This window comes from Gigantopelta aegis, chromosome 13 (genome assembly GCF_016097555.1).
Source record: "Gigantopelta aegis isolate Gae_Host chromosome 13, Gae_host_genome, whole genome shotgun sequence".
NCBI classification, from domain to species: Eukaryota; Metazoa; Mollusca; class Gastropoda; order Neomphalida; family Peltospiridae; genus Gigantopelta; species Gigantopelta aegis.
Window position 1 is genome coordinate 32,080,303 of NC_054711.1, and position 24,544 is coordinate 32,104,846.

The window sequence follows — 24,544 nt, forward strand, 5'->3', positions numbered from 1 at the left end:
AAATCCCTTGCTACTAATGGAAAAATGAAGCTGGTTTTCTCTCTAAGACTATATGTTAAAATTACCATTTTTTTTTACATCCAATAGCTGATGATTAATAAATAAATGTGCTCTAGTGGTGTTGTTAAACAAAACAAACGTTACTTTTTAAAAAGTTTTCTACAGTTGACTTTAAACTAGATTAGTAATATGTGTTTTGTTTGTGTCTGTTCATTTCTGTTTTCCTTTATAGGAGCTGGGAATGCCTTATGAACCGTATTCCGATATATTCACCATTTGGATCTGCTCAAAAAGTCTAGGTGAGCTGAGTTTGTAGGCCTGTTTGGAGTTCAGCCAGCATAGCAGAAAACAAAATGCTTGCTAGGCTGGTGTTTTTGTGCATTAAAGTCTGAACCATATTGTCCACAACTACGATAAATTTATCGTAGTTGTTAACAATTTGGTTCGGATTTTTAGGTCAAATCGAATGACGACACCAGGAACCAGTAAAATATTTTAGGTGTTGAGATAACCTATGGTAGAGGATGGGATGGGATTTAGGATCTGAGGAGTGAACCTCTTTTGTGTGATCACTGGTTCCCTCCCCTCCCTTCCTATCCAGTGCTCCAGTACTGATATTTCAAATGCCATGGTATGTGCTGTTTGTCTACGGAAAAGTGCATATAAACGATACCTTGCTGCTAATGTGAAAAATATAGATGGTTTCATCTGAAGACTACATGTCAGAGAATCATCGAGGGCCGAACATACAAGTGTTTTTTTTTTAAAAAATTTTTTATTTAACGACGCACTCATCACATTTTATTTACGGTTATATGGCGTCAGACTTTAACTTGTAATTCTAGGTTTAATGTTTACATTTCACAAGAAAAAAACCTAATAAATATTTTCGATCATTATACAACTTTGAGAATGCCCTCTTTAAAGGTAATGTAAATGTGACGTGTCTTTGAAGCATCCTTCCTTTCGTTTGTTTCCAGAGCTCCAGCTGAAGCCGGAACACAAGCCGACGACTCACATGAACAACTGGCAGGCCCGCACCATACGCATGCTGACCGACGCCAATCCCGTGACCGAGACGCCCATGCTCAAGTGGAGACGGAATGCCAAGATGAGCATACAGACGGAGAAACAGGTACGCACATTCATTTCTCACAACTCTCCATTGGGCTATTTCTCGTTCCAGCCAGTGTACCACGATTGGTATATCAAAGGCCGTGGTATGTACTATCCTGTCTGTGGGATGGTGCATATAAAAGATCCCTTGCTGCTAATCGAAAAAGAGTAGCCCATGAAGTGGTGACAGCGGGTTTCCTCTCTCAATATCTGTGGTCCTTAACCATATATCTGACGCCATATAACCGTAAATAAAATGTGTTGAGTGTGTCGTTAAATAAACGATTTCATTTATGTTAAGTCTAGTTGCATTATATTGCGGCATTTTCATTAAATTCTCGAAATTAAATGTGAAATGAGACCATATTTATTTTGGTATTTTGGTGGAAACTTACTCGGGTGTTTTCGGAAAACTACGGGCTTCGTAAAGGAATTTTTAAGTATATCCTTCTTGGTGCATATAGAACGTAGCCCAGTGGTAAAGTGCTCACTTGATGCATGGTCGGTTTGGGATCGATTCGCGTCGATGGGCTCAATGGGCTATTTCTCGTTCCAGCCAGTACACTACGACTAGTATATCAAAGGCTGTGGTATGTACTATCCTGTCTGTGGGATGGTGCATGTAAAAGATCCCTGGCTACTAATTGGAAACTTATTAGGTTTTCTTGTTAAGAGGGGTGGGGCGTAGCCCAGTGGTAAAGTGCTTGCTTGATGCATGGTCGGTTTGGGATCGATTCCCGTTGGTGGGCCCAGTGGGCTATTTCTAAAGTTGACTCATTGCAGCCCGTGCACCACGACTGGTATATCAAAGGCCGTGGTAGAGCACTTTGATTTATCAATCATCAGCTATTGGATGTCAAACATTTGGTAACATTTTGACACATGGTCTCAGAGAGGAAACCCACTGTTAAGTTTTAGTCTCAAAATTTTACTTACATTAACCCTAAAAAGTCCTTAAAAAGCTCTTAAAATTCTGTATGAACCATGATATACAATAAATATAAGAATTGTTTGTTGCGAATTTATCGATGTATTACAGTCACAAATTGTAAAATATTAAGTAGTGTAGCAATTTTATACTGAATTTGTGACTGTTATACATCAATAAATTCACACAAAAATACGAGCAACAATTTTTATAATTACAAACAACACTTTTCTTTAGTTAAAAATACACCAAAATCAGTTTCTAATGTTCTTTTCAAAATCTGCTTTATGTAATGACTTCAACTTCTGAGGTTTATTGCAGGAAAATATACAGTTTTAAAGTGACGTCGTCCAATCAGAATAGAGTATTAAATCCTATAGTGGTGGGAAGTTTGTAATTATATAACATATTTTTTGTTAGCTTCATTTCCAATAAATATAACATAATAACATCTTTTTTAATGATATACTTGATGAATGGTACTTTCTTCCTTTTATCTGTTTAAACTTAATAGTTAATATGAAATAAGTTATAATTTTATTATTATTGTACATTTGTAAGACGATGACTCGAGGCACCCCAACCTTGACATTGCCAGTGATCTGGGGTAATAAAAGTAAAAAAAAAAAAAGAAAAAAAAAAAGAAGTTAATGTTTGGTCTAAAATTATGAAAAATATAAACACACCGACAAGGTTTAACTTATTTATACAGGTACGTAGCCCAGACATAGCCCAGTGGCAGAGCACTCGCCTGAATCACAGTCGGTCTGGGATCAATCTCCGTCAATAGGGCTATTGGGCTGTTTCTCGCTTTAGCGAGTGCACCACAACTGGTACATCAAAGGCCGTGGTATGTGCTATCCTGTATGGGTTAACACGTATGAAAGATCCCTTGCTACTAATGAAAAAATATAACAATAATAATATTTTAAAATTACCAAATGTTTGACATCCAATAGCCGATGATTAAATAATCAATGTGCTCTAGTGGTGTTGTTAAACAAAACAAACTTAACTTTACTTTAACTTAGGTTGATGACAGAACTGACCGCACCTTCCATTTTGGCTTCATATACAATAAGTATAAATTAAATGAAGCCAGGATAAAGCACTGGCCGAACGTAGCAACACTGGCTGTCAAGCTTTGGGGTTCCAAAGAAGACTTGACAGAGACAGCGTTTTTTATCACCACAACCGGACTCCAAATCTAAATCGTGATCAACTATAACTTGAACGCAGAAGAAGAAGAAATGAAATAAAAAATTTCCTTTTTTTCTTTCATATACAATAAATATGACATGACATATTTTTGGTAGCTTCATATACAATAAATATAACATATAACATATTTTTTTAATAATATATTTGATGAATGGTACTTTTTTCCTTTCATCTATTTAAACTTGAACTTAATATTTTGTATAAAATTCGGAAAAATATAGACACACTGACATGTAAACTGCATTGTCTGCTGGCATCACGTTTTCTTAGACGGGTTTAACTCTGTTTGTCCAGCTGCTGCACCCACGCGCCATCGACCTGCTGTTCCACGAGGCCCACCACAACTACATCAGCGCCCTCTACCCATGTTCTGACCAGGATGCCATCAACTTCGCCGCCATGCTGCTGCGGCTGAAACACGGAAACCTGGAGAGCAGCCAGGCCAAAGCATTTCTGTCAAAGTAAGTGGCGTGTTATAGCTGTGTGTTATAGCTGTATGTCATAGCTGTGTGTTATAGATGTGTGTCATAGCTGTGTGTTATAGCTTAGTGTTATAGCTGACGGAAACCTGGAGAGCAGCCAGGCCAAAGCGTTTCTGTCAAAGTAAGTGGGGTGTTATAGCTGTGTGTTATAGCTGACGGAAACCTGGAGAGCAGCTAGGCCAAAGCGTTTTTGTCAAAGTAAGTGGCGTGTTATAGCTGTGTGTTATAGCTGTGTGTTATAGCTGTGTGTTATAGCTGTGTGTTATAGCTGTGTGTTATAGCTGACGGTATCCTTTGGCTAGAGCTCTGTGTATTATAGTAATACAGGTGGATATTTCCACTAGCCCAGACCAGAACTTCACTAGCTGGGACCGAAGGCTAATAGATGTCAAACCCTCCTTTTACAGATATGTTGTGTTTGTTATGGATCTGTGTTGTGTCTGATACAGCTCTGATGTGTCTGTTGCAGCTCTGATGTGTATGTTGCAGCTCAGATGTGTATGTCTGTTGCAGCTCTGATGTGTATGTCTGTTGCAGCTCTGATGTGTATGTTGCAACTCTGATGTGTATGTCTGTTGCAGTTCTGATGTGTCTGTCTGTTGCAGCTCAGATGTGTCTGTTGCAACTCTGATGTGTATGTCTGTTGCAGTTCTGATGTGTATGTCTGCTGCAGCTCTGTGATGTCTGTTGCAGCTCTGTTGTGTCTGTTAAAGTCTGTTGTGTCTGTTATCGTGTGTTATATCTTTTAAAGTCTGTTGTGTCTGTTAAAGTCTGTTGAAGTCTGTTGTGTCGGTTAAAGTCAGTTATGTCTGTTATGTCTGTTAAAGTCTGTTATGTCTGTTATGTCTATTAAAGTCTGTTGTGTCTGTTAAAGTCTGTTGTGTCGGTTAAAGTCTGTTGTGTTGGTTAAAGTCTGTTGTGTCTGTTATGTCTGTTAAAGTCTGTTATGTCTGTTAAAGTCTGTTGTGTCTGTTATGTCTGTTAAAGTCTGATGTGTCTGTTAAAGTCTGTTGTGTCGGTTATGTCTGTTAAAGTCTGTTATGTCTGTTGTGTCGGTTAAAGTCTGTTAAAGTCTGTTGTGTCTGTATTTAAAGGTCTGTTGAGTGTATTTCAACTCTTGTGTGTTTATTGTTGTGCTTATAGCAACTGTTGTGTTTTTATTAAAATTATTTCTTTATTTGTGATTAGTGCTACAGTTCTAAAATTGAACATGCATATGTATTTTTTTTTCCAGGGAGAAGAATCTTCATGATCTTTTACCATCCCCTCTGTTGTCATCTAAAGGTCACGGTCACTGGTCAAGTAAAATTGTCAAGGAGTTCAACAACAAATATCATGGCAAAGATCTGACCCCTGCTGTAAGTAATGTAAATATCATGACAAAGATCTGACCCCTGCTGTAAGTAATGTAAATATCATGTCAGATATCTCACCCTCACTGTAAGTAATGTAAATATGTCAGATATCTCACCCTCACTGTAAGTAATGTAAATATCATGACAAAGATCTGACCCCTGCTGTAAGTAATGTAAATATCATGGCAAAGATCTGACCCCTGCTGTAAGTAATGTAAATATGTCAGATATCTCACCCTCACTGTAAGTAATGTAAATATCATGACAAAGATCTGACCCCTGCTGTAAGTAATGTAAATATCATGTCAGATATCTCACCCTCACTGTAAGTAATGTAAATATCATGACAAAGATCTGACCCCTGCTGTAAGTAATGTAAATATCATGTCAGATATCTCACCCTCACTGTAAGTAATGTAAATATGTCAGATATCTCACTCTCACTGTAAGTAATGTAAATATCATGACAGATATCTCACCCTCACTGTAAGTAATGTAAATATCATGTCAGATATCTCACTCTCACTGTAAGTAATGTAAATATCATGTCAGATATCTCACCCTCACTGTAAGTAATGTAAATATCATGAGAAAGATCTGACCCCTGCTGTAAGTAATGTAAATATCATGTCAGATATCTCACCCTCACTGTAAGTTATGTAAATATCATGTCAGATATCTCACCCTCACTGTAAGTAATGTAAATATCATGAGAAAGATCTGACCCCTGCTGTAAGTAATGCAAATATCATGTCAGATATCTCACCCTCACTGTAAGTTATGTAAATATCATGTCAGATATCTCACCCTCACTGTAAGTTATGTAAATATCATGTCAGATATCTCACCCTCACTGTAAGTTATGTAAATATCATGTCAGATATCTCACCCTCACTGTAAGTAATGTAAATATCATGTCAGATATCTAACCCTCACTGTAAGTTATGTAAATATCATGTCAGATATTTCACCCTCACTGTAAGTAATGTAAATATCATGTCAGATATCTCACCCTCACTGTAAGTAATGTAAATATCATGTCAGATATCTCACTCTCACTGTAAGTAATGTAAATATCATGACAAAGATCTCACCTCGCTGTAACTAATGTTAATACAATGCAAAGATCTCACCCCTGCTGTAAGTAATGTAGAAATACCATGGCATGGATATTATTCTTACTCTAAGCAGGCCCTAATCTAGAACTGAAAAAGTAGGAGAAGTGACTTCTCCCTTCTCAGGAGAGAGGGGCGAAGTTTGTTAAAAATTGGTGGAGTAAAAAAATTATGGGTACATTTCGTAACGTTTTGCCACTTTCTGCGTTCAATTGGCAAAATTCCAAATTTTACACTCTGTTCTAATCATAATATTTCAATATAAAATACTACTTCCTGTTGTATGTTTCATCAAAAACGTGATATTATTAAGTAGTTGATAATGTGCCATCATACTAAAATTAAATTATTAATTAGTATTTTCTGGCATTACTGAAATGATTCTGGCTGAGGATTAACAATGCTTGACTGGTCACAGCACACACGTCACCTTGAGAAACAGTAGCCCAGTTTGCGGGTGTATCTGAAGAATGTCAACATTAGAGTACGACATGTATTTAATCTCTTCACGGCAGAAATTGGCATGAGTATTAACATTTTATCGATCCCAAACCAACCACACATCAAGTGAGTGCGATACCACTGGGCTAAGTTCCGCCACTCATCAGAGATGAAAGTTAGCCGCCTTTTGGAAAAAAATAAAATAAAGGTGTATGTCATCAGCTGAAACATATTTCAGCTTTTTTTTGTCATGGGTCGCTTTGATCCCTGCGTCATACGTGGCCATAACAGTTTGCTTGATATTGTTATGGCCCATGTCATAAAGATAGCGTGGGAGAATACAATGTTTATGTAACCGTGTATTGTAAACCACGTAGGTAATAAATAGAGATTATTATGCAAGCTTGTATGTCCCGAGTGAGAGCGAGTGTAATACATGAATCCTGACACGAGTTTCATAAAATCAATATGACTCGCACGCGAGTGTAATGATTTCTTTATTATCCATATTGGTTTTTTTTTTTTTAATTTATGAATAACGAGGATCGTCTCAAAATGTTTCAACCACAAGTAGGAGTTGACGAAATGACGTCATATTCCACATGCACAGTCTGAGCTAGAACTGGAGAAGCAACATCATGTTGACGTCACCTCCCAAAATTACGTCATTACACTTGTTCTAACACGTGTGCTTCGTATGATTATTATTAACTCGAACCACATGGATAAGAAATAGAGGATTCATCATAAGTGTTTTTTAGTATGGAAAATATCGGCCGAGTCTACGTTAATCAGTATTTGTCAAGGCTCTGCCGAAACAAATACTGATTAACTAGACGAGGTTGATCTTTTACATATTAACAAACATGAGTAACTAATTCTATTTATCCTATAACACTTCTACAAGAAGATTTTCATTCAATATTTAGTAAATTACAGTTCTAAAGTCATCTCCATCTGTAATATGACATCATCACGATTAGCACAAATTAGTTTGATGTCACACATTTTAACTAAATCTTATAAAAATGTTATGCTCAGGTATACAGGTCTTGTTGATTTGTACAGAAATGACCCATTGACAGCAACTAGAGACCTTACAAATTTGCATATACCTTTAAATTTGTATACCATTATTAACCGGGTTAATACACTAAATTATCACATGAGTTTATGACATGGATATCATGGGTAAGTTATAGAATAAAGAATGTTATTACAATAATATTTGTCGTTTACTTGAAAGTGCACCCCCCTGCTCTCTCTTTGTTTCAGACCCTGAAAAGACAGTTTTTATCTCAGTGTCAGAATCTGACTGTTTATGGGTCAGCGTTCTTCACCGGCAGCCTCATCAAAGATTCCAGTAGGGTAAGAAATAGGAAATCATTTATTTAACGACGCTCTCAACACATTTTATTTATGGTTATATGGTGTCGGACATGTGGTTAAGGACCACACAAATATACTGAGAGAGGAAACCCGCTGTCGCCACTTCATGGACTACTCTTTTCGAGTAGTAGCAAGGGATCTTTTATATGCATCATCCCACAGACAGGATAGTACATACCACAGCCTTTGTTACACCAGTTGTGGAGCACTGGCTGGATCGAGAAATAACCCAATGGGTCCACCGACGGGAATCAATCCTAGACTGACCACGCATCAAGCGAACGCTCTGCCACTGGGCTACATGCCGCCCACCCTGTAAGGTAAGACGCAAGGGTCGATTTTTCATTCATTTCAACGTATGTCCTTATATCCAATTACGGTTCAAACACGCTGTCCTGGGCATACACCTCGGCTATCTGGGCTGTCTGTCCAGGACAGTGTTAGTGGTTAGTGAGAGAGAAGTCAGTGTTGTGTACACCTACCCATTGAGTCTTAAAATTTGCTCTCTGGGTGGGAGCCGGTACCGGGTTGTGAACCCATTACCTACCAGTCTGATGTCTGATGGCTTAACCATGACACCACCGAGGCCTGTGGTCGATTTTAAATTTCTTTGGGACACGAAAAGTGTTACCTTTGGGTTAATAACATAAACTGGGGCACCAAGGCAAGTGTTACCTTCGGTTTAATAACTGAAATTGGGGCACAGCAAGTGTTACCTTCGGTTTAATAACTGAAATTGGGGCACCAAGGCAAGTGTTACCTTTGGTTTAATAACTGAAATTTAGGGCTCGGCAAGTTTTACCTTTGGTTTAATAACAGAAATTGGGGCACAGCAAGTGTTACCTTCAGTTTAATAACAGAAATTGGGGCTCGGCAAGTGTTACCTTTGGTTTAATAACTGAAATTAGGGCTCGGCAAGTGTTACCTTTGGTTTAATAACAGAAATTGGGGCACAGCAAGTGTTACCTTTGGTTTAATAACAGAAATTGGGGCTCGGCAAGTGTTACCTTTGGTTTAATAACAGAAATTGGGGCACAGCAAGTGTTACCTTTGGTTTAATAACAGAAATTGGGGCTCGGCAAGTGTTACCTTCGGTTTAATAACAGAAATTGGGGCACAGCAAGTGTTACCTTCGGTTTAATAACAGAAATTGGGGCACAGCAAGTGTTACCTTTGGTTTAATAACAGAAATTGGGGCTCGGCAAGTGTTACCTTCGGTTTAATAACAGAAATTGGGGCACAGCAAGTGTTACCTTTGGTTTAATAACAGAAATTGGGGCACAGCAAGTGTTACCTTTGGTTTAATAACAGAAATTGGGGCTCGGCAAGTGTTACCTTTGGTTTAATAACAGAAATTGGGGCTCGGCAAGTGTTACCTTTGGTTTAATAACAGAAATTGGGGCTCGGCAAGTGTTACCTTTGGTTTAATAACAGAAATTGGGGCTCGGCAAGTGTTACCTTTGGTTTAATAACAGAAATTGGGGCTCGGCAAGTGTTACCTTTGGTTTAATAACAGAAATTGGGGCACAGCAAGTGTTACCTTTGGTTTAATAACAGAAATTGGGGCTCGGCAAGTGTTACCTTAACAGAAATTGGGGCTCGGTTTTAATAACAGAAATTGGGGCACAGCAAGTGTTACCTTCGGTTTAATAACAGAAATTGGGTTTAACAGCAATTGGGGTGTTACCTTTGGTTTAATAACAGAAATTGGGGTACAGCAAGTGTTACCTTTGGTTTAATAACAGAAATTGGGGCTCGGCAAGTGTTACCTTTGGTTTAATTGTGTGGTTTAATAACAGAAATTGGGGCACAGCAAGTGTTACCTTTGGTTTAATAACAGAAATTGGGGCACAGCAAGTGTTACCTTTGGTTTAATAACAGAAATTGGGGCTCGGCAAGTGTTACCTTTGGTTTAATAACAGAAATTGGGGCTCGGCAAGTGTTACCTTTGGTTTAATAACAGAAATTGGGGCTCGGCAAGTGTTACCTTTGGTTTAATAACAGAAATTGGGGCTCGGCAAGTGTTACCTTTGGTTTAATAACAGAAATTGGGGCTCGGCAAGTGTTACCTTTGGTTTAATAACAGAAATTGGGGCTCGGCAAGTGTTACCTTTGGTTTAATAACAGAAATTGGGGCACAGCAAGTGTTACCTTTGGTTTAATAACAGAAATTGGGGCTCAGCAAGTGTTACCTTTGGTTTAATAACAGAAATTGGGGCTCGGCAAGTGTTACCTTTGGTTTAATAACAGAAATTGGGGCTCGGCAAGTGTTACCTTTGGTTTAATAACAGAAATTGGGGCTCGGCAAGTGTTACCTTTGGTTTAATAACAGAAATTGGGGCTCGGCAAGTGTTACCTTTGGTTTAATAATTGGGGCACAGCAAGTGTTACCTTTGGTTTAATAACAGAAATTGGGGCTCGGCAAGTGTTACCTTTGGTTTAATAACAGAAATTGGGGCTCGGCAAGTGTTACCTTTGGTTTAATAACTGAAATTGGGGCTCGGCAAGTGTTACCTTTGGTTTAATAACAGAAATTGGGGCTCGGCAAGTGTTACCTTTGGTTTAATAACAGAAATTGGGGCTCGGCAAGTGTTACCTTTGGTTTAATAACTGAAATTGGGGCTCGGCAAGTGTTACCTTTGGTTTAATAACAGAAATTGGGGCACAGCAAGTGTTACCTTTGGTTTAATAACAGAAATTGGGGCACAGCAAGTGTTACCTTTGGTTTAATAACAGAAATTAACAGTGTTACCTTTGGTTTAATAACAGAAATTGGGGCTCGGCAAGTGTTACCTTTGGTTTAATAATGAAATTGGGGCTCGGCAAGTGTTACCTTCGTTTTAATAACAGAAATTGAGGCACAGCAAGTGTTACCTATGGTTTAATAACAGAAATTGGGGTACAGCAAGTGTTACCTTCGGTTTAATAACTGAAATTGGGGCACAGCAAGTGTTACCTTCGGTTTAATAACTGAAATTGGGGCACAGCAAGTGTTACCTTTGGTTTAATAACAGAAATTGGGGCATCAAGGCAAGTGTTACCTTCGGTTTAATAACAGAAATTGGGGCTCGACAAGTGTTACCTTCGGTCTAATAACTGAAATTGAGGCATCAAGGCAAGTGTTACCTTTGGTTTAATAACAGAAATTGAGGCATCAAGGCAAGTGTTACCTTTGGTTTAATAACAGAAATTGGGGCACCAAGGCAAGTATTACCTTCGATTTAATAACTGAAATTAGGGTACCAAGGCAAGATGGAGGGGCACCAAGGCAAACTTTTCCTTCAAAATTACTTTCTATCAAGTTTTCTCAGACAAAAAATGATTTGACCTGGTGCATTGGGCTCTAGTCTATGCAGTTTGTTGGGTACGGATGCTTTTTATCATCTTACCAATGATCATTTTACTATTTCTTTTACTATTTCTTACACCCACAACATGGAATGTATGGGAAGGGCATGGTGGCACACCAGGTTGAGAAACTATGGCATTTTTCTTGCTGTAGCCACTGTTCGATTTTTGGGACACAATAATAATAATAATGAGGGCAAACATTGCACTTGCTGTCGTTGCCTTGGTAAAATTCGAACCCTGAAGACGATATTACAAGATTGAAAAAACAACTAAGAGTTAATGATTAATGATTTTATTGTACAGAGAAACCTCTCAAAACAGGCCATTATGAAAACCGAAATTCCCTCAATACTGGCCATTATGGAAACCGAAGTTCCCTCAGTACTGGACATTATGAAAACCGAAATTCCCTCAGTACTGGACATTATGAAAACCGAAATTCCCTCAAAACTGGACATTATGAAAACCGAAATCCCCTCAGTACTGGACATTAAGAAAACCGAAATTCCCTCAGTACTGGACATTATGAAAACCGAAATTCCCTCAGTACTGGACATTATGAAAACCGAAACTCCCTCAATACTGGACATTTTTTACAGACCTTTTTTAAAGGGACATTCCTGAGTTTGCTGCATTGTAAGATGTTTCTGACTAATAAAATATTTCTACGATTAAACTTACATATTAAATATATTTTCTTGTTTAGAATATCAATGTCTGTATATTCAATGTGTTTCTGGTTGTCTTAATATTTGTAAGAAGCCCAAACTGGATTTTGTCTTCAAATAATTTCGTACGTATGAAAAAATATCTTTTAGGAAATAAAATGAAAATTAACCTAGTACAAATATTAGAATGATCAGAAACACGTTTAATATACAGCCACTAATATTCTAAACAAGAAAATATATTTAATATGTAAGTTTGATCGTAGAAATATTTTATTAGTCGATAACATCTTAAAACCGAGTGTCTTGTGATATCATAATTTATCATATATATTATCAGTGCAATCAAAGTATGTGATATTTTTCAGATCACATAATTTAAGAATTTGATAACTTTGCAAATTAGATGTAAATTAGTCGAAGTCTCGGCACTAGGTTTATTGACATTTAAGCAAACGTACTTGGGTGACACTCCATGATTGATGTATGCATTCATAGTCATCAAATAAAAACTTTTCAATGGCAATTTAACACTGAAAGCTGTCCAGCGTTCAGAAAACAAAAAACGTTAGGCATAACTTTATTTTGATGTAAGGACATCCAAAATTACGTCATTCGAGTTTGACGTCATTTCCATTCAAAAATACACTGCGCCACATATTCTTACGTCATTTGAATATCTAGTAATGGCGGACTGGAATTAAAGTTGTGTGTTCAGTTTACAAAAACACATATTAAGCTTGAGCTTATATGATAAAGAGATTATTACCCTCGTGTATTTCGGTATCGTCAATATCATATATTAGGAATAAAAATAATGTATTATGCTCGCATAATACAATTTGTATTCCTAATATATGATATTGACGATACCGAAAACCACTCTGGTAATAACCTCTATATATCAGCACGAGTTGATAAAAGTATGAAATCCGAGGCTTTTATCAACAAGTGCTGATAATATATTTTATAACAGATGTTCAATACAACACAAAACATTTTTGAGACTATATTGATTTAGAATTTTTTTTAAATTGATAAACCTTTGGGGTATTTCTCATCACAAGCAGTGCACCTATACTATCCTGTCTGTGGGATGGTGCACATACAAGATCCCTAGCTGCTAATCTAAAAGGCTAGTGTATGGAATGGCACTGAGGTTTCCTCTCTCATAATCATTATACGTGCAATCCTTAACCATATTTCCAACACCATATAGCCTTAATTAAAATGGGTTGAGCGTGTCGATAAATAAAACATTTCTTTCTTTTCGTACATAATTGAAAGGTAATAATCTCAACTATGGCAAAAGATAAGTCATCCAGACTTTTAACATGTGAAAGAGAAAGACTGAAGTAGCTATCTTGAGTCTCAAACATGATGCCCACGACATAATGAAAAATTATAGCCGTTTAGGCCAGTCCATAGTATTAAGGTCGACAGCAGTCACTTTTAGCACCCTTATTTTGGCTTCATACACAATAAACGTAATATATTTTACCATAATTTCACTTGAAATCCATATTTTGTAAATAGTACAATTTTTTTATGACAAGATTTTCTTCAAACACATTGAGATGCATTAGTAATCAGGGGTGTAACTAGACTTTTGAAATGTGTACTCAAGAAAATAGCGAAACCACTCAAAATCGTACCATTCAGTCACTAGTAATTCCAATCTGTAAAACTTATTTTCTTACAAACGCTTGTATTGGTCATATTCGTATGACGTTATTACGACTGTCATATCTTCATGAAACCCAAGCTTTGAATGACATTGGGGGTTCCCCTAAAATGGAGCGTTAATACGTAACGTTGAGGATTTAGTGCGATTGTTGAAAAAAAAAGTGCACACAAATAGCTAAATTGCGTATAAGCAGAAACATTTTGTACTCAAATGAGTACACGTAGTTAGGCCCCTGGTAATGTTCAACCAAAGTGCTGCATGTTCAGAGGTCAGGTTAAGTACGGTAGTCATGGAAATAGAAGAAAATTATCCATGTTATCTTCATCCTTGTTTTGTTTGCAGGGATCCCGACCGGTCCGTTGCCACATAGGAGTGAACGATGTTGGCATTCATATCATTGATGAAGAAACGAAGGTCAGTAATGAAACACATTGTTAAAGGTGCATTATCACAGTTGCAAGTGCCAAATCTGGTTAATTTTATGTAAAAATCCCCAAACAAACTCAAAAACCCACCACAAATTATACATGTTCTTTTTGTGTTGTGGATTAAGTAAGTTAAGTAATACATGTTCTTTGCATAATATAGTTGGGAATAGTATAATATAGTTGGGAATAGTATAATCGGGAATAGTATAATATAGTTGGGAATAGTATAATATAGTCGGGAATAGTATAATATAGTCGGGAATATCGAAATGTTAATGTCCTGTGACTTGATGGAATCAGTCACTTCCTCAAGAATTGTGGGTTAAAATTGAAATTAAAAGTAAACAGAAAAAACTGCATCTCCTAGCTATCAAATCAGCATCCAGTTCTTGGGTGGAAAATAAAATGTACATGATAAGGGTGACATCAAACATTCAGACGGGGGTGGGATCTTGCTCAGTCAGTAGGGCGTTCACTTGAGGTGTCTCTGTTCACAGGATTCAATCTCCTCAGTGGCCCCAATCTCCCAAGCAGTGTCTTGTGACTGTCAGTGGTAAATTGCATGTAAAAGATCTCAGGTGGGATGTGGCCCAGTGGTAAAGCGTTCACTTGATGTGCGGTCGATCTGGGATCGATCCCTGTCGGTCGGCCCACTGGGCTATTTCTCGTCCAAGCCACTGCAGCACGACTGGTATACTAAAGGCCATGGTATGTGCTATCCTGTCTGTGGGATAGTGCATATAAAAGATCCCTTGCTGCTAGTGGAAAAATGTAGCGGGTTTCCTCGGTTAGAATTACCAAAATGTTAACATCCAATAGCTGATCAATGTGCTCTAGTAGTGTCATTAAACAAAACAAACTTTAGTTGAAGACTGTGTGTCAGAATTAAGAAATGTTTGACATCCAATTACCGAATGTTAAGGAATCAATGTGCTCTAGTGGTGTCCCTAAACAAAACAAATTTTAAAGAATCATGGATGAAAAAAGCTGTAGTGTTTGTGGTAAAACTGTCGGTCATCCTTGAAATATTTACCAATAATTTGGTTTGTCTTCTAATAAATGAAAATGTTTAATTATATTTTCTTGTAATTCAAATGTTCAAGGTATTATATTTACATTTTCATAACAAAAGTTCATACATAGTTTTGCTAATTATGCAACTTTTGATACAGCACCTTTAAAAATGCCTGCATCAAAATCAAAATATCAGCAACACATTTGCCACATTTGCATGAGATTCTCACCTTATTAGATTAATATCTAGCTTAAAGTCCGAACCAGATTGTTAACAACTAAGATAAATTACTCTTCTACCTTTAATTACTGTTACATTTCACCCAAATTTTGTCCAGACACAAGTTGTGAAAAAAACATTACAGTGACACAGATTCCAAATACTAGACTGTAACAATGTTGCCAGTATCGACTTCGCTGAGATCGCATAGGGTAAAATACATGCAGTTTTCTGCCGTCTGCCATTTTTTTTTTTTATGGAATACTCTTCAAGAGGGATGAAAGCCTCCAAAGTTTGTGATATAATTAATATAAAATCTATGTTCTCTAGTGTTATCTTTAAAACTACTACTAATAATAATAAAAATTAATATGACGTCATCACGGTTGCTTTTATATCATATGTTATGACGTTGTTAGATTAAGTCCTATCCTTTCACCCCTCTTGGAGAGTATTCCATAAAAAGTCAAAATGGCAGCAAGCACACAGTTACCTGCTTTTTGCCCTATGCGATCTCAGCGAAGTCGATATAGGTGACAGTTATCATCTAGTATGTGGAATCTGTGTCATTGTAATAGGTTTTTTCAAGATTTCTGTCTGGAAAAATGTGGGTAAAATCTAACAAAAAATAAAGGTAGAAGAGTAGTTTATCGTAGTTGTTAACATTTTGGTTCGGACTTTAGTAATAGAGCATGTAAGAAAAAAGAAGCTTTCTGCTTTTATTAGTAGTATCAGTTAGTATCGCTTTACTACCTTTGGCTCAGTGCTTGCCTAAGATGGTTGGGTCACAGGATTGACCTCCAACCCCCCCCACCCCCCCCCAGTGCTCCATTCTCTGTTTTTTTATTTTTTTATAGTCCCAACTAGTGATTGGTACGTGCATATCAAAGACCATGGTATGTGCTATCCTGTCTGTGGGAAAAGTACATATATAAAAGATCCCTTGCTGCTGATAGAAAACAAATGTAGCAGGTTTCTTCTTTTTGTCACAATAACCAAATGGTTTGTCATTTATATTGACATTATACATCAACAACCAGATAATATTCTCCAACCAGGAATGAGCTTTTAAACACATTTTACAGAATTGAAATCATGAACATATCATCATCTGAATCAAAAACAATTTTAAATATTTCTACATTTGGCATACATTTTAACTTAATATTTGACGACAGAAAAAAAAAATCGTCGCCAGCCGTTTATTAATGACATCCCTGGAACTTCATTGCAGAGGAAACTCCATTCTTTCTTATACAACGAAATGGACTGGGAGCATGTACAGGAGATATGGCACTATCTGGTCATACACGAGGCCAGTAGGCCGGGCTGGAGCAGGAACTCGGGCAAGGTGCTGGTGAAAGTACGGTCATGGCAGGCCGGGAGCATGAGCTATCTCATGCAGCAGATATCCGCTGTTCACAGGAGACCGGTGTCGTACGCTTTAGACATATGGCCCTTGTATTAAAATGTAAAAAACTAAATTATTAACACTTTAATATATATATATATATATATATGTATATGTACATGTATGTGTGTGTGTATATATATATATATATATATATATATATACACAGTCAAACGTCGGTATCTCAACCTCGGTAACCTCGAGTACCCAACATATCTCGAGGTCCATTGCTGGTCCCGGCATTTTCCCTGTGTAATGTTACCAAATTGAGCACTGTTATCGCGAGCACGCTAACCTCAAGTACCAGGCTTATGTTGAGCACATTTTTGGGTCCCTTTATTGGGTTTTTCCTCGAAGTATAACAAAAATGACCTGCTTTGACTATTGCTTTTATTTGCCATTTTTGTTCTTCCCCAAATTCCTCCCAAGTAATAAAGAACACTGTATATACATTGCATTAAACTGAAAATATAGACAAAACAGTTCATATTCGAATCGCCCCTGACTATATTGTTGACTGTTGTTAAGTTTGCAAACACATGTTTGGCATAATTTATATCATCGACTATTATGTTTATCTCGAGCCACGGATATCTCGAGCTTGGTCCCTTCAACATCGAGATACCGAAGTTTAACTGTATGTACATGTATGTATATTGCCCTCTGAATAGTGCGAGAAAATTCTTTCTTGTGCCAGTCCCATTTGTTCAGTGTAACAGGTTACTCATATTGAAATGTGCTACTTGTAAAGTTTGTGCCTCAAAATTAGTGTTGTGCAGTTGCAAGCAATCTGTGCTTTTTTATATTTTAATTTAGAAGCAAAATTAAAGTTTAAAGTTTATTTTGTTTAACAACACCACTAGAGCACATTGATTAATCATCGGCTATTGGATGTCAAACATTTGGTAATTTTGACAGAGGAAACCTGCTATAATTTTCCATTAGTAACAAGGGATCTTTTATATGCACCATCCTACAGACAGGATAGCACATACCACAGCCTTTGATTTACATGTACCAGTCGTGATGCTCTGACTGGAACAAACTATAGCCTGTTGTGGATCGATTCTGGTCTGACCGTGCATCAGGCAAGCACTTTACCACTGGGCTACGTCCCACTCCCAGTTTGTAAGCAAATGCTTAAAACTGACATCTTGCAAGTAAATTATTTCTTAATTATTGTGTAATTATCACAAAAGAACTTCAGTAGACAACGATGGATACAAATTTATGATTTGTACATGTATGTATATTATTATCCTGGCTTAAAATGAGGAATCCGGCAAGGATTTGAAATACTGTCAGAAATAAGCTGGAAAGCAAAACCTACTTGTGAAACTAATTAAAGGGACAGTCCTGAGTTTGTTGTCATTGTCAAGATGTTGCCGACCAACAGAGACGTTTTAATGACTGAAATTGTATTTTACATACATTGTTCTGGAATGAAATATCACTGGCTGTGTATTAAAAATGTTTCTGATCGCCCTAGTCTTTGTACTAGGTCAAACTTCATTGTATTTTTTAGTTTATAATTGTGTTCATACATATGAAATTGTTGGGAGACTAAATTCAGTTTGGGCTACCTTCAAACATTAGGACAACCAGAAACACACTGAATATATAGAAACACTGATATCATAAACACAAAATTATATTTAGTATGTAATTTTAGTCCTTAGAATAGTTTATTAGTCGGAAAAGTTTACAATGGCAGCAAACTCAGGACTGTCCCTTTAACAGGAAGCATATTATGTATCTTGAGCAGCATTTGCTGCCTGACAAAAACCATAAATAATTTACACAAACATTATATGTAATGTGGTCGGGACATAGCCCAGTGGTATAGCGCTCCCCTGATGTGGCATCGATCCCCGTCGGTGGACCCATTGGGCTATTTCTCGTCCCAACCAGTGCACCACAACTGGCAGATCAAAGGCTGTGGTATGTGCTATCCTGTCTGTGGGATGGTGCATATAAAAGATTCCTTGCTACTAATGGAAAAATTTAGCGGGATTTTCTCTGATAGTATATGTCAAAATTACCAAGTGTTTGACATCCAATAGCTGATGATTAATAAATCAATGTGCTCTAGTGGTGTTGTTAAACAAAATAAACAAACTTGCAAGACCAAATATTTGGCAAGAATGTTAGCTATTTTCGACCCCTGGTGTTTGGAAATAGATGGTGATGGGATTAATTGTTTTATAGGTATTTTAAAACAGGTGGTGGTTAAATTATATTGCGTAGTTGTTTGGAAACAAGTATTTTTTGAAATAATTTGTTGGCATTAAAAATAGAGAACGGCATAAAGGAAAATGTTTTAGGATGACAAAATAGTGGCCCAAAAAATAAAACCGTGTTCAGGAAATAAAGTTGATCAATATTCAGAAAATTAAACAAGATGCCAGAAATACAAGATACAGGAAATAGAAGACTTATCTGCTGTCCACCACCACATCCCAGTCCTTGTCTCTCCCACCACGACATGTGCTTGTCTCTTATGGTTATCCGTGCCACACACCTGCCATTTGCTGGAATTAGGAAAGTATGTGCTGGAAATAAAATACTGTATGTATATAATAAAGACTGTATTGGAAGCGTCGGGGTGGTGTAAGTAAATGACAATGCAGCAAAGAGAAATAAAGATGATATTTATGAAAATAATGTTTATTTGCTACCAGTGGTGGTAATGGGCAACAAAAATTACCTGATCACTACTGTGTAAAACATTGTTAATTAAAGTTGTATGTCTGTCTGTCTGTCTGTCTGTCTGTCTGTCTCACATTCTCTCACTCTCTTCCCGACCATGTGTTAAAATACCACACGTTAAAAAGTTTATTTTGTTTAACAACACCACTAGAGCACATTGATCTATTAATCATCGGCTACTGGATGTCAAACATTTGGTAATTAATTATGACTCGTAGTCATCGATGGAAACCGCTACATATTTCCATTAGCAGCAAGGGATCTTTTATATGCACTTTTCCACAGACAGGAAAGCACATACCACGTGCTTTGACCATAACTGTATGTAGCCCTCGGCAGTTTGTTGTGCAAAGTTAGTAATCCTCTAGCCAACACACTCCACCCCAACACTAAAAGACCCACCCCAACACCAAAAGACCCCACCTCAACACCAAAAGACCCCACCCCCACAATACTGGCAGTTTGTTGTAATTCTGACATATAGTCTTAGAGAGAAAACTTGCTACATTTTTTCCCATTATTAGCAATGAATCTTTTATATGCAATTTCCCAGGACAGCACATACCAAGACCTTTGACAGACCAGTCATGGTGCATTGGTAAATAACCCAATCAGAGCAAGGGTCGACTGAGGAGGTTCAATCCTACGATGCAGGTACCTCAGGCAAGCGCTCTACCCACTGAGCTAAGGGTCGACAATCGGAACTGGTTATGTCCGAAGTCATGGTTTTCAAAAATTAGTTTTAAGAAAAGTCTAGAAAAGAAAGCAGATTTAATTTATTTAATTTTTTTTATTAAATTATACAGGCTATTGCATGTACATGTATGTTCTCTCCCCCCCCCCCCCCCACCAAAAAACCCTCAAGAAATTTGAATAACAAAACCGTTATTGTGATCAAAATTGTATCTCAGCATTCCTCCAAACCCCCCCCGCCAAAACCTAACCAAACAAACTAGTGAACTAAGCTCATTTTTACAAAGAGCTGACATAGCGAGTTTGATAGACAGCCCATCGAAATATTCCTTTCCTTTCTTATATACTATGTTCACAGATATGAAGATGTCCGTCTATTCTTAGCCCCAGCCAAATAAAACAAAGTTTAACTTTCAAAAATATTTCTGTCCTTTCTTAAACAGTTTGTATATTTCATTATTTCAGAAACGCCTCTCAACGTACCGGTATTCCGAGATCGAGTGGAAGCACGTGCAGGAGTATTCGATGTTGGAGGTTCGTGTACATGTGTCCTGGCCGGACAAGAAACTGGGCCACAACTCACCAGCCATTGTCATGAAGCTGAGGTCAAAACAGGCGGGACTTATCAACTACTTGATGAGGAAACTAGCAGAGATGCATGAACTCATGAGCTTGTACACAAGGGACATCTGAGTGATGGGGATAAACTCCACCCACCTGGCAGTGAAACTTAACCCACGTGTCAGTGAAACAAACTCCACCCACGTGTCAGTAAAACTCCACCCATATGTCGGTTAAACTCCACCCATGTCAGTGAAACTCCACCCATATGTGTCAGTAAAACTCCACTGGCATCAGAAAACAAAACAAATTAAAAAAGAAAAACAAACTGTTCGTGTGTCAATCAGACGAAATCTCCACCTCACTGTGAACAAAGACTCCACCCATGTGCCAGTTAGGAAATATTTTTTTATCCATCAACAAAAAATACGCTCATGTGTCAGTCAGACAAAATTCCCTCCCACTTACCTGTGAACAATAATTCTATCCTTGTGTCAATCAGAAGAAAAGTCCACCTCCCTGTGAGCACAAACTCCACCCATGTGTCAACCAAGACAAAATTCCTCCCTCCCACTTTCCAGTTGACAATAAACTCCACCTGTATGTTAATCAGAAAACTAAATCTACTCATGTCTCAATCAGACAAAGTCTCCACCTCCCTGTGAAGAAAAACTATGTTAGTTACAAAAAAAATCCACCCACTTGTTAAGAAAACCGCCATCCTTGAGTTAATAAAAAACAAAAAAACACCAAAACAAAAACCCCTCTACTTTGTGTAAGTCCGATAAACTTCCCATTTACTTGTGAACAAAATCTCCAAACTCCACCCATGTGTCAATCAAAATTCCATCCCATCTGCTTGTGTCACTCGGAAAACAAACCAACAAAACCCCCCAAAACAAAATAACTATTAAATAACCGACAAAAAATAAATGTCCCCCCCCAACCTCCCAACTCCACCCCCCCCCCCCCCCCCCAACAACATAAAAATAAAAATCCACCTACCTTTTTACAAAAACTTCACTCATGTGTCAATTAGAATCAAAAAACATGTCACCTGTCTGTCAGTCAGAAAACTCCACCTCCCTACCTCACTACCTGTCAATTAAACCACAACCTCCCTGTCATTGGGGGAAAAACCACAACTTACCTGTCGATCAGAAACAGACTCGTTATCCATGTCAGTTGGGAAAAAGACACAACCTAACTTTTGGGATCTCTCTCAGACTCCCCCAACCCCCTAAAACAAAACACCCAAAAAACTTTCACCAGGTGTTGATAGAAAAAAACACAAAAAACAACCTACCTATATGATGGATGTGTGGGTTTTTTTGTTTTGTTTTTAGCTTTTTACATCATTTTTTATTATTATTTATATTTTTTCATATGCGTTCAGTGTGTAATTTTAAATGTGGAATACAACATTACACAGGTGCAGTGTTTAATATGTGATGTTATATTCAGTGTGTAATGTTAAATGTGGAATACAACATTACACAGGTGCAGTGTTTAATATGTGAAGTTATATTTAGTGTGTAAAGTCATACATGTATGTACCGGTATGTATGTGTAGTGTAATTTGTTAAAAGTGTAACTTCAAATTACAAAATAGTGTGTAAATGCACATTAAATGTCTGATGTAATTTGTTTAAAAGTGTAACTTTTAATTGTATAATATTATGTAAGATCACATTAAATGTTGAATGTGAATTGTAAAAGTAACTTCTAATTACAAAATAGTATATAAATGCACATTAAATGTCTGATGTAATTTGTTTAAAAGTGTAACTTTTAATTGCATAATATTATGTAAAATCACATTAAATGTTGAATGTGATTTTGTAAAAGTAACTTTAAATTACAAAATATTATGTAAATGCACATTAAATTGCCTGATGTGATTTGTTAACTATGTAACTTCTCATTACATAACGTCAGGTATAATAACATTAAATTTCCTGATGTGATTTGTCAACTATGTAACTTCTCATTACATAATGTCATGTATAATAACATTAAATGTCCAATGTGATTTTGGTAAAAGTAACTTCTGATTACATAATATTTTGTCAGTTAACATGTTGAACATTGACATATATGGCCAACTTTACAAAGTGTTTTTGTCTTACACATATATAATAAAATACATTTACAACGCTTAAACACCTGCGTTTATGAAAAACAGGCTTTGTAAATTTGGTGCAAAATGTAATTTGTTAACTTCTAATTACAGTGGATTACATTAATGTAATTTGTAACTTCTAATTACAATAGATTACATTAATGTAATTTGTTAACTTCTAATTACAATAAATTACATTATTGTAATTTGTTATAAGTATGACTTTAGATTAGACAATTTGTTTGTAACTTCTAATTACCATACATAATATTGTTTAAATTCACATCTTATTGGCGTCGTGGTTAGTCCATCGGTCTACAGGCTGGTAGGTATTGGGTTCGGATCCCAGTCGAGGCATGGGATTTTTAATCCAGATACCGACTCCAAACCCTGAGTGAGTGCTCCGCAAGGCTCAATGGGTAGGTGTAAACCACTTGCACCGACCAGTGATCCATAACTGGTTCAAGGGAAGAGCAAATAAAAGATCCCTTGCTGCTGATCGGAAGGAGTGTTCCATATAGTGGCGACAGTGGGTTTCCTCACAAAATCTGTGTGGTCCTTCACCATATGTCTGACGCCATGTAGCCGTGAATGAAGTGTGTTGGGTGCGTCGTTAAATAAAACATTTCTTTAAATTCACATCTTAAACATTTTGGTCTGAGTTAATGACGCCTGTTTTTCTTATTTGTGATAACACTGGTGTTTAAACATTGTGAATATATGTAACTACATGACATTGTGTGTAAGACAAAACAGGCTTAAAGTTTGTAAATTCTTAAAGTTTGTAAATTCTGCCATAATGTAAATGTTTTACGTGTGTTACTTCTAATTACCGTACATAATATTGTGAAAAATTACATCGTTTTATGTAGTTTGTGAAAGTGTGCCTTCCAATTGCATAATATGTAAATTCACATGTTATAAATGTCTAATGTAATTTCTGAGGTTTAATACATAACTTTGTATTATTTCAGAACACAACCCTTGCAATTAAGAAAATGTCTATTTGCAAAAAAACATGTGAAAAAATGATTCAAATATAGTCGAAAGCAAAACAAAAAGTGTCATGGAGAATTTAATACTCTGCAACAATCTTCACAGCATTGCCGCTTGTTACGGGCAGTTGCAACGGTTGTAATGTGTAAAATTCACATGTTAAATGACTACTTAATCAGGGCCATAGCGTGATCTGGACCTGGGGGGGTTCGAATATGAACCAAGTGGACCTTTTTCTATTTTGTTTTTGCACCACCCGAAACTCCATATTTATAAACCTGTATGTTTTAGTACTGAAAGCGGACCATTTGCTTCAGCGGAGGGGTTCATCCGAACCCCCAATCCCCCCCCCAGCCTACGCCCCTGACTTAATGTAATTCCAATGTTAAATATGTAACTTCAAATACATATGCTGTATGTAGACATATATTTTAAATGTGCAAATGTTAAATATTGGCAGATAATGTACACCAGGGGCCTAATTCACAAAGCTCTCTTAGGCTCTGCTAGACAACAAAGTATCCTCTTTGCAAGTCTTTTAGCATTGCACTGCGATACCGCAAAGTTGCGAGACTTTAGTGAATTAGGCCCCAGATGTATACATTTTGCCATTGTTGAGGAGCTTCGGTGATGCTCT

General features: G+C 37.0%; 1 protein-coding gene across 2 annotated transcripts in view; it reads left to right on the top strand.

Annotated features, from left to right (window-relative positions):
- The window catches only part of LOC121387821 (krev interaction trapped protein 1-like), a 42,582-nt gene extending 19,323 nt beyond the window's left edge, over positions 1–23,259 (top strand). The window contains exons 11-18 of one of the 2 annotated variants that reach the window (XM_041519039.1): positions 233–299; positions 981–1,135; positions 3,560–3,726; positions 4,982–5,105; positions 7,934–8,026; positions 14,096–14,167; positions 16,650–16,886; positions 20,694–20,817. In XM_041519039.1, coding sequence (XP_041374973.1) covers positions 233–299; positions 981–1,135; positions 3,560–3,726; positions 4,982–5,105; positions 7,934–8,026; positions 14,096–14,167; positions 16,650–16,883 — 912 coding nt within the window. In that variant the 3' untranslated portion in view covers positions 16,884–16,886; positions 20,694–20,817. Of the gene's footprint in view, positions 1–232; positions 300–980; positions 1,136–3,559; positions 3,727–4,981; positions 5,106–7,933; positions 8,027–14,095; positions 14,168–16,649; positions 16,887–20,693 lie in introns of both variants that reach the window. The other variant, XM_041519040.1, reaches the window with a different exon arrangement.
- The last annotated feature ends 1,285 nt before the right edge of the window (positions 23,260–24,544 follow it).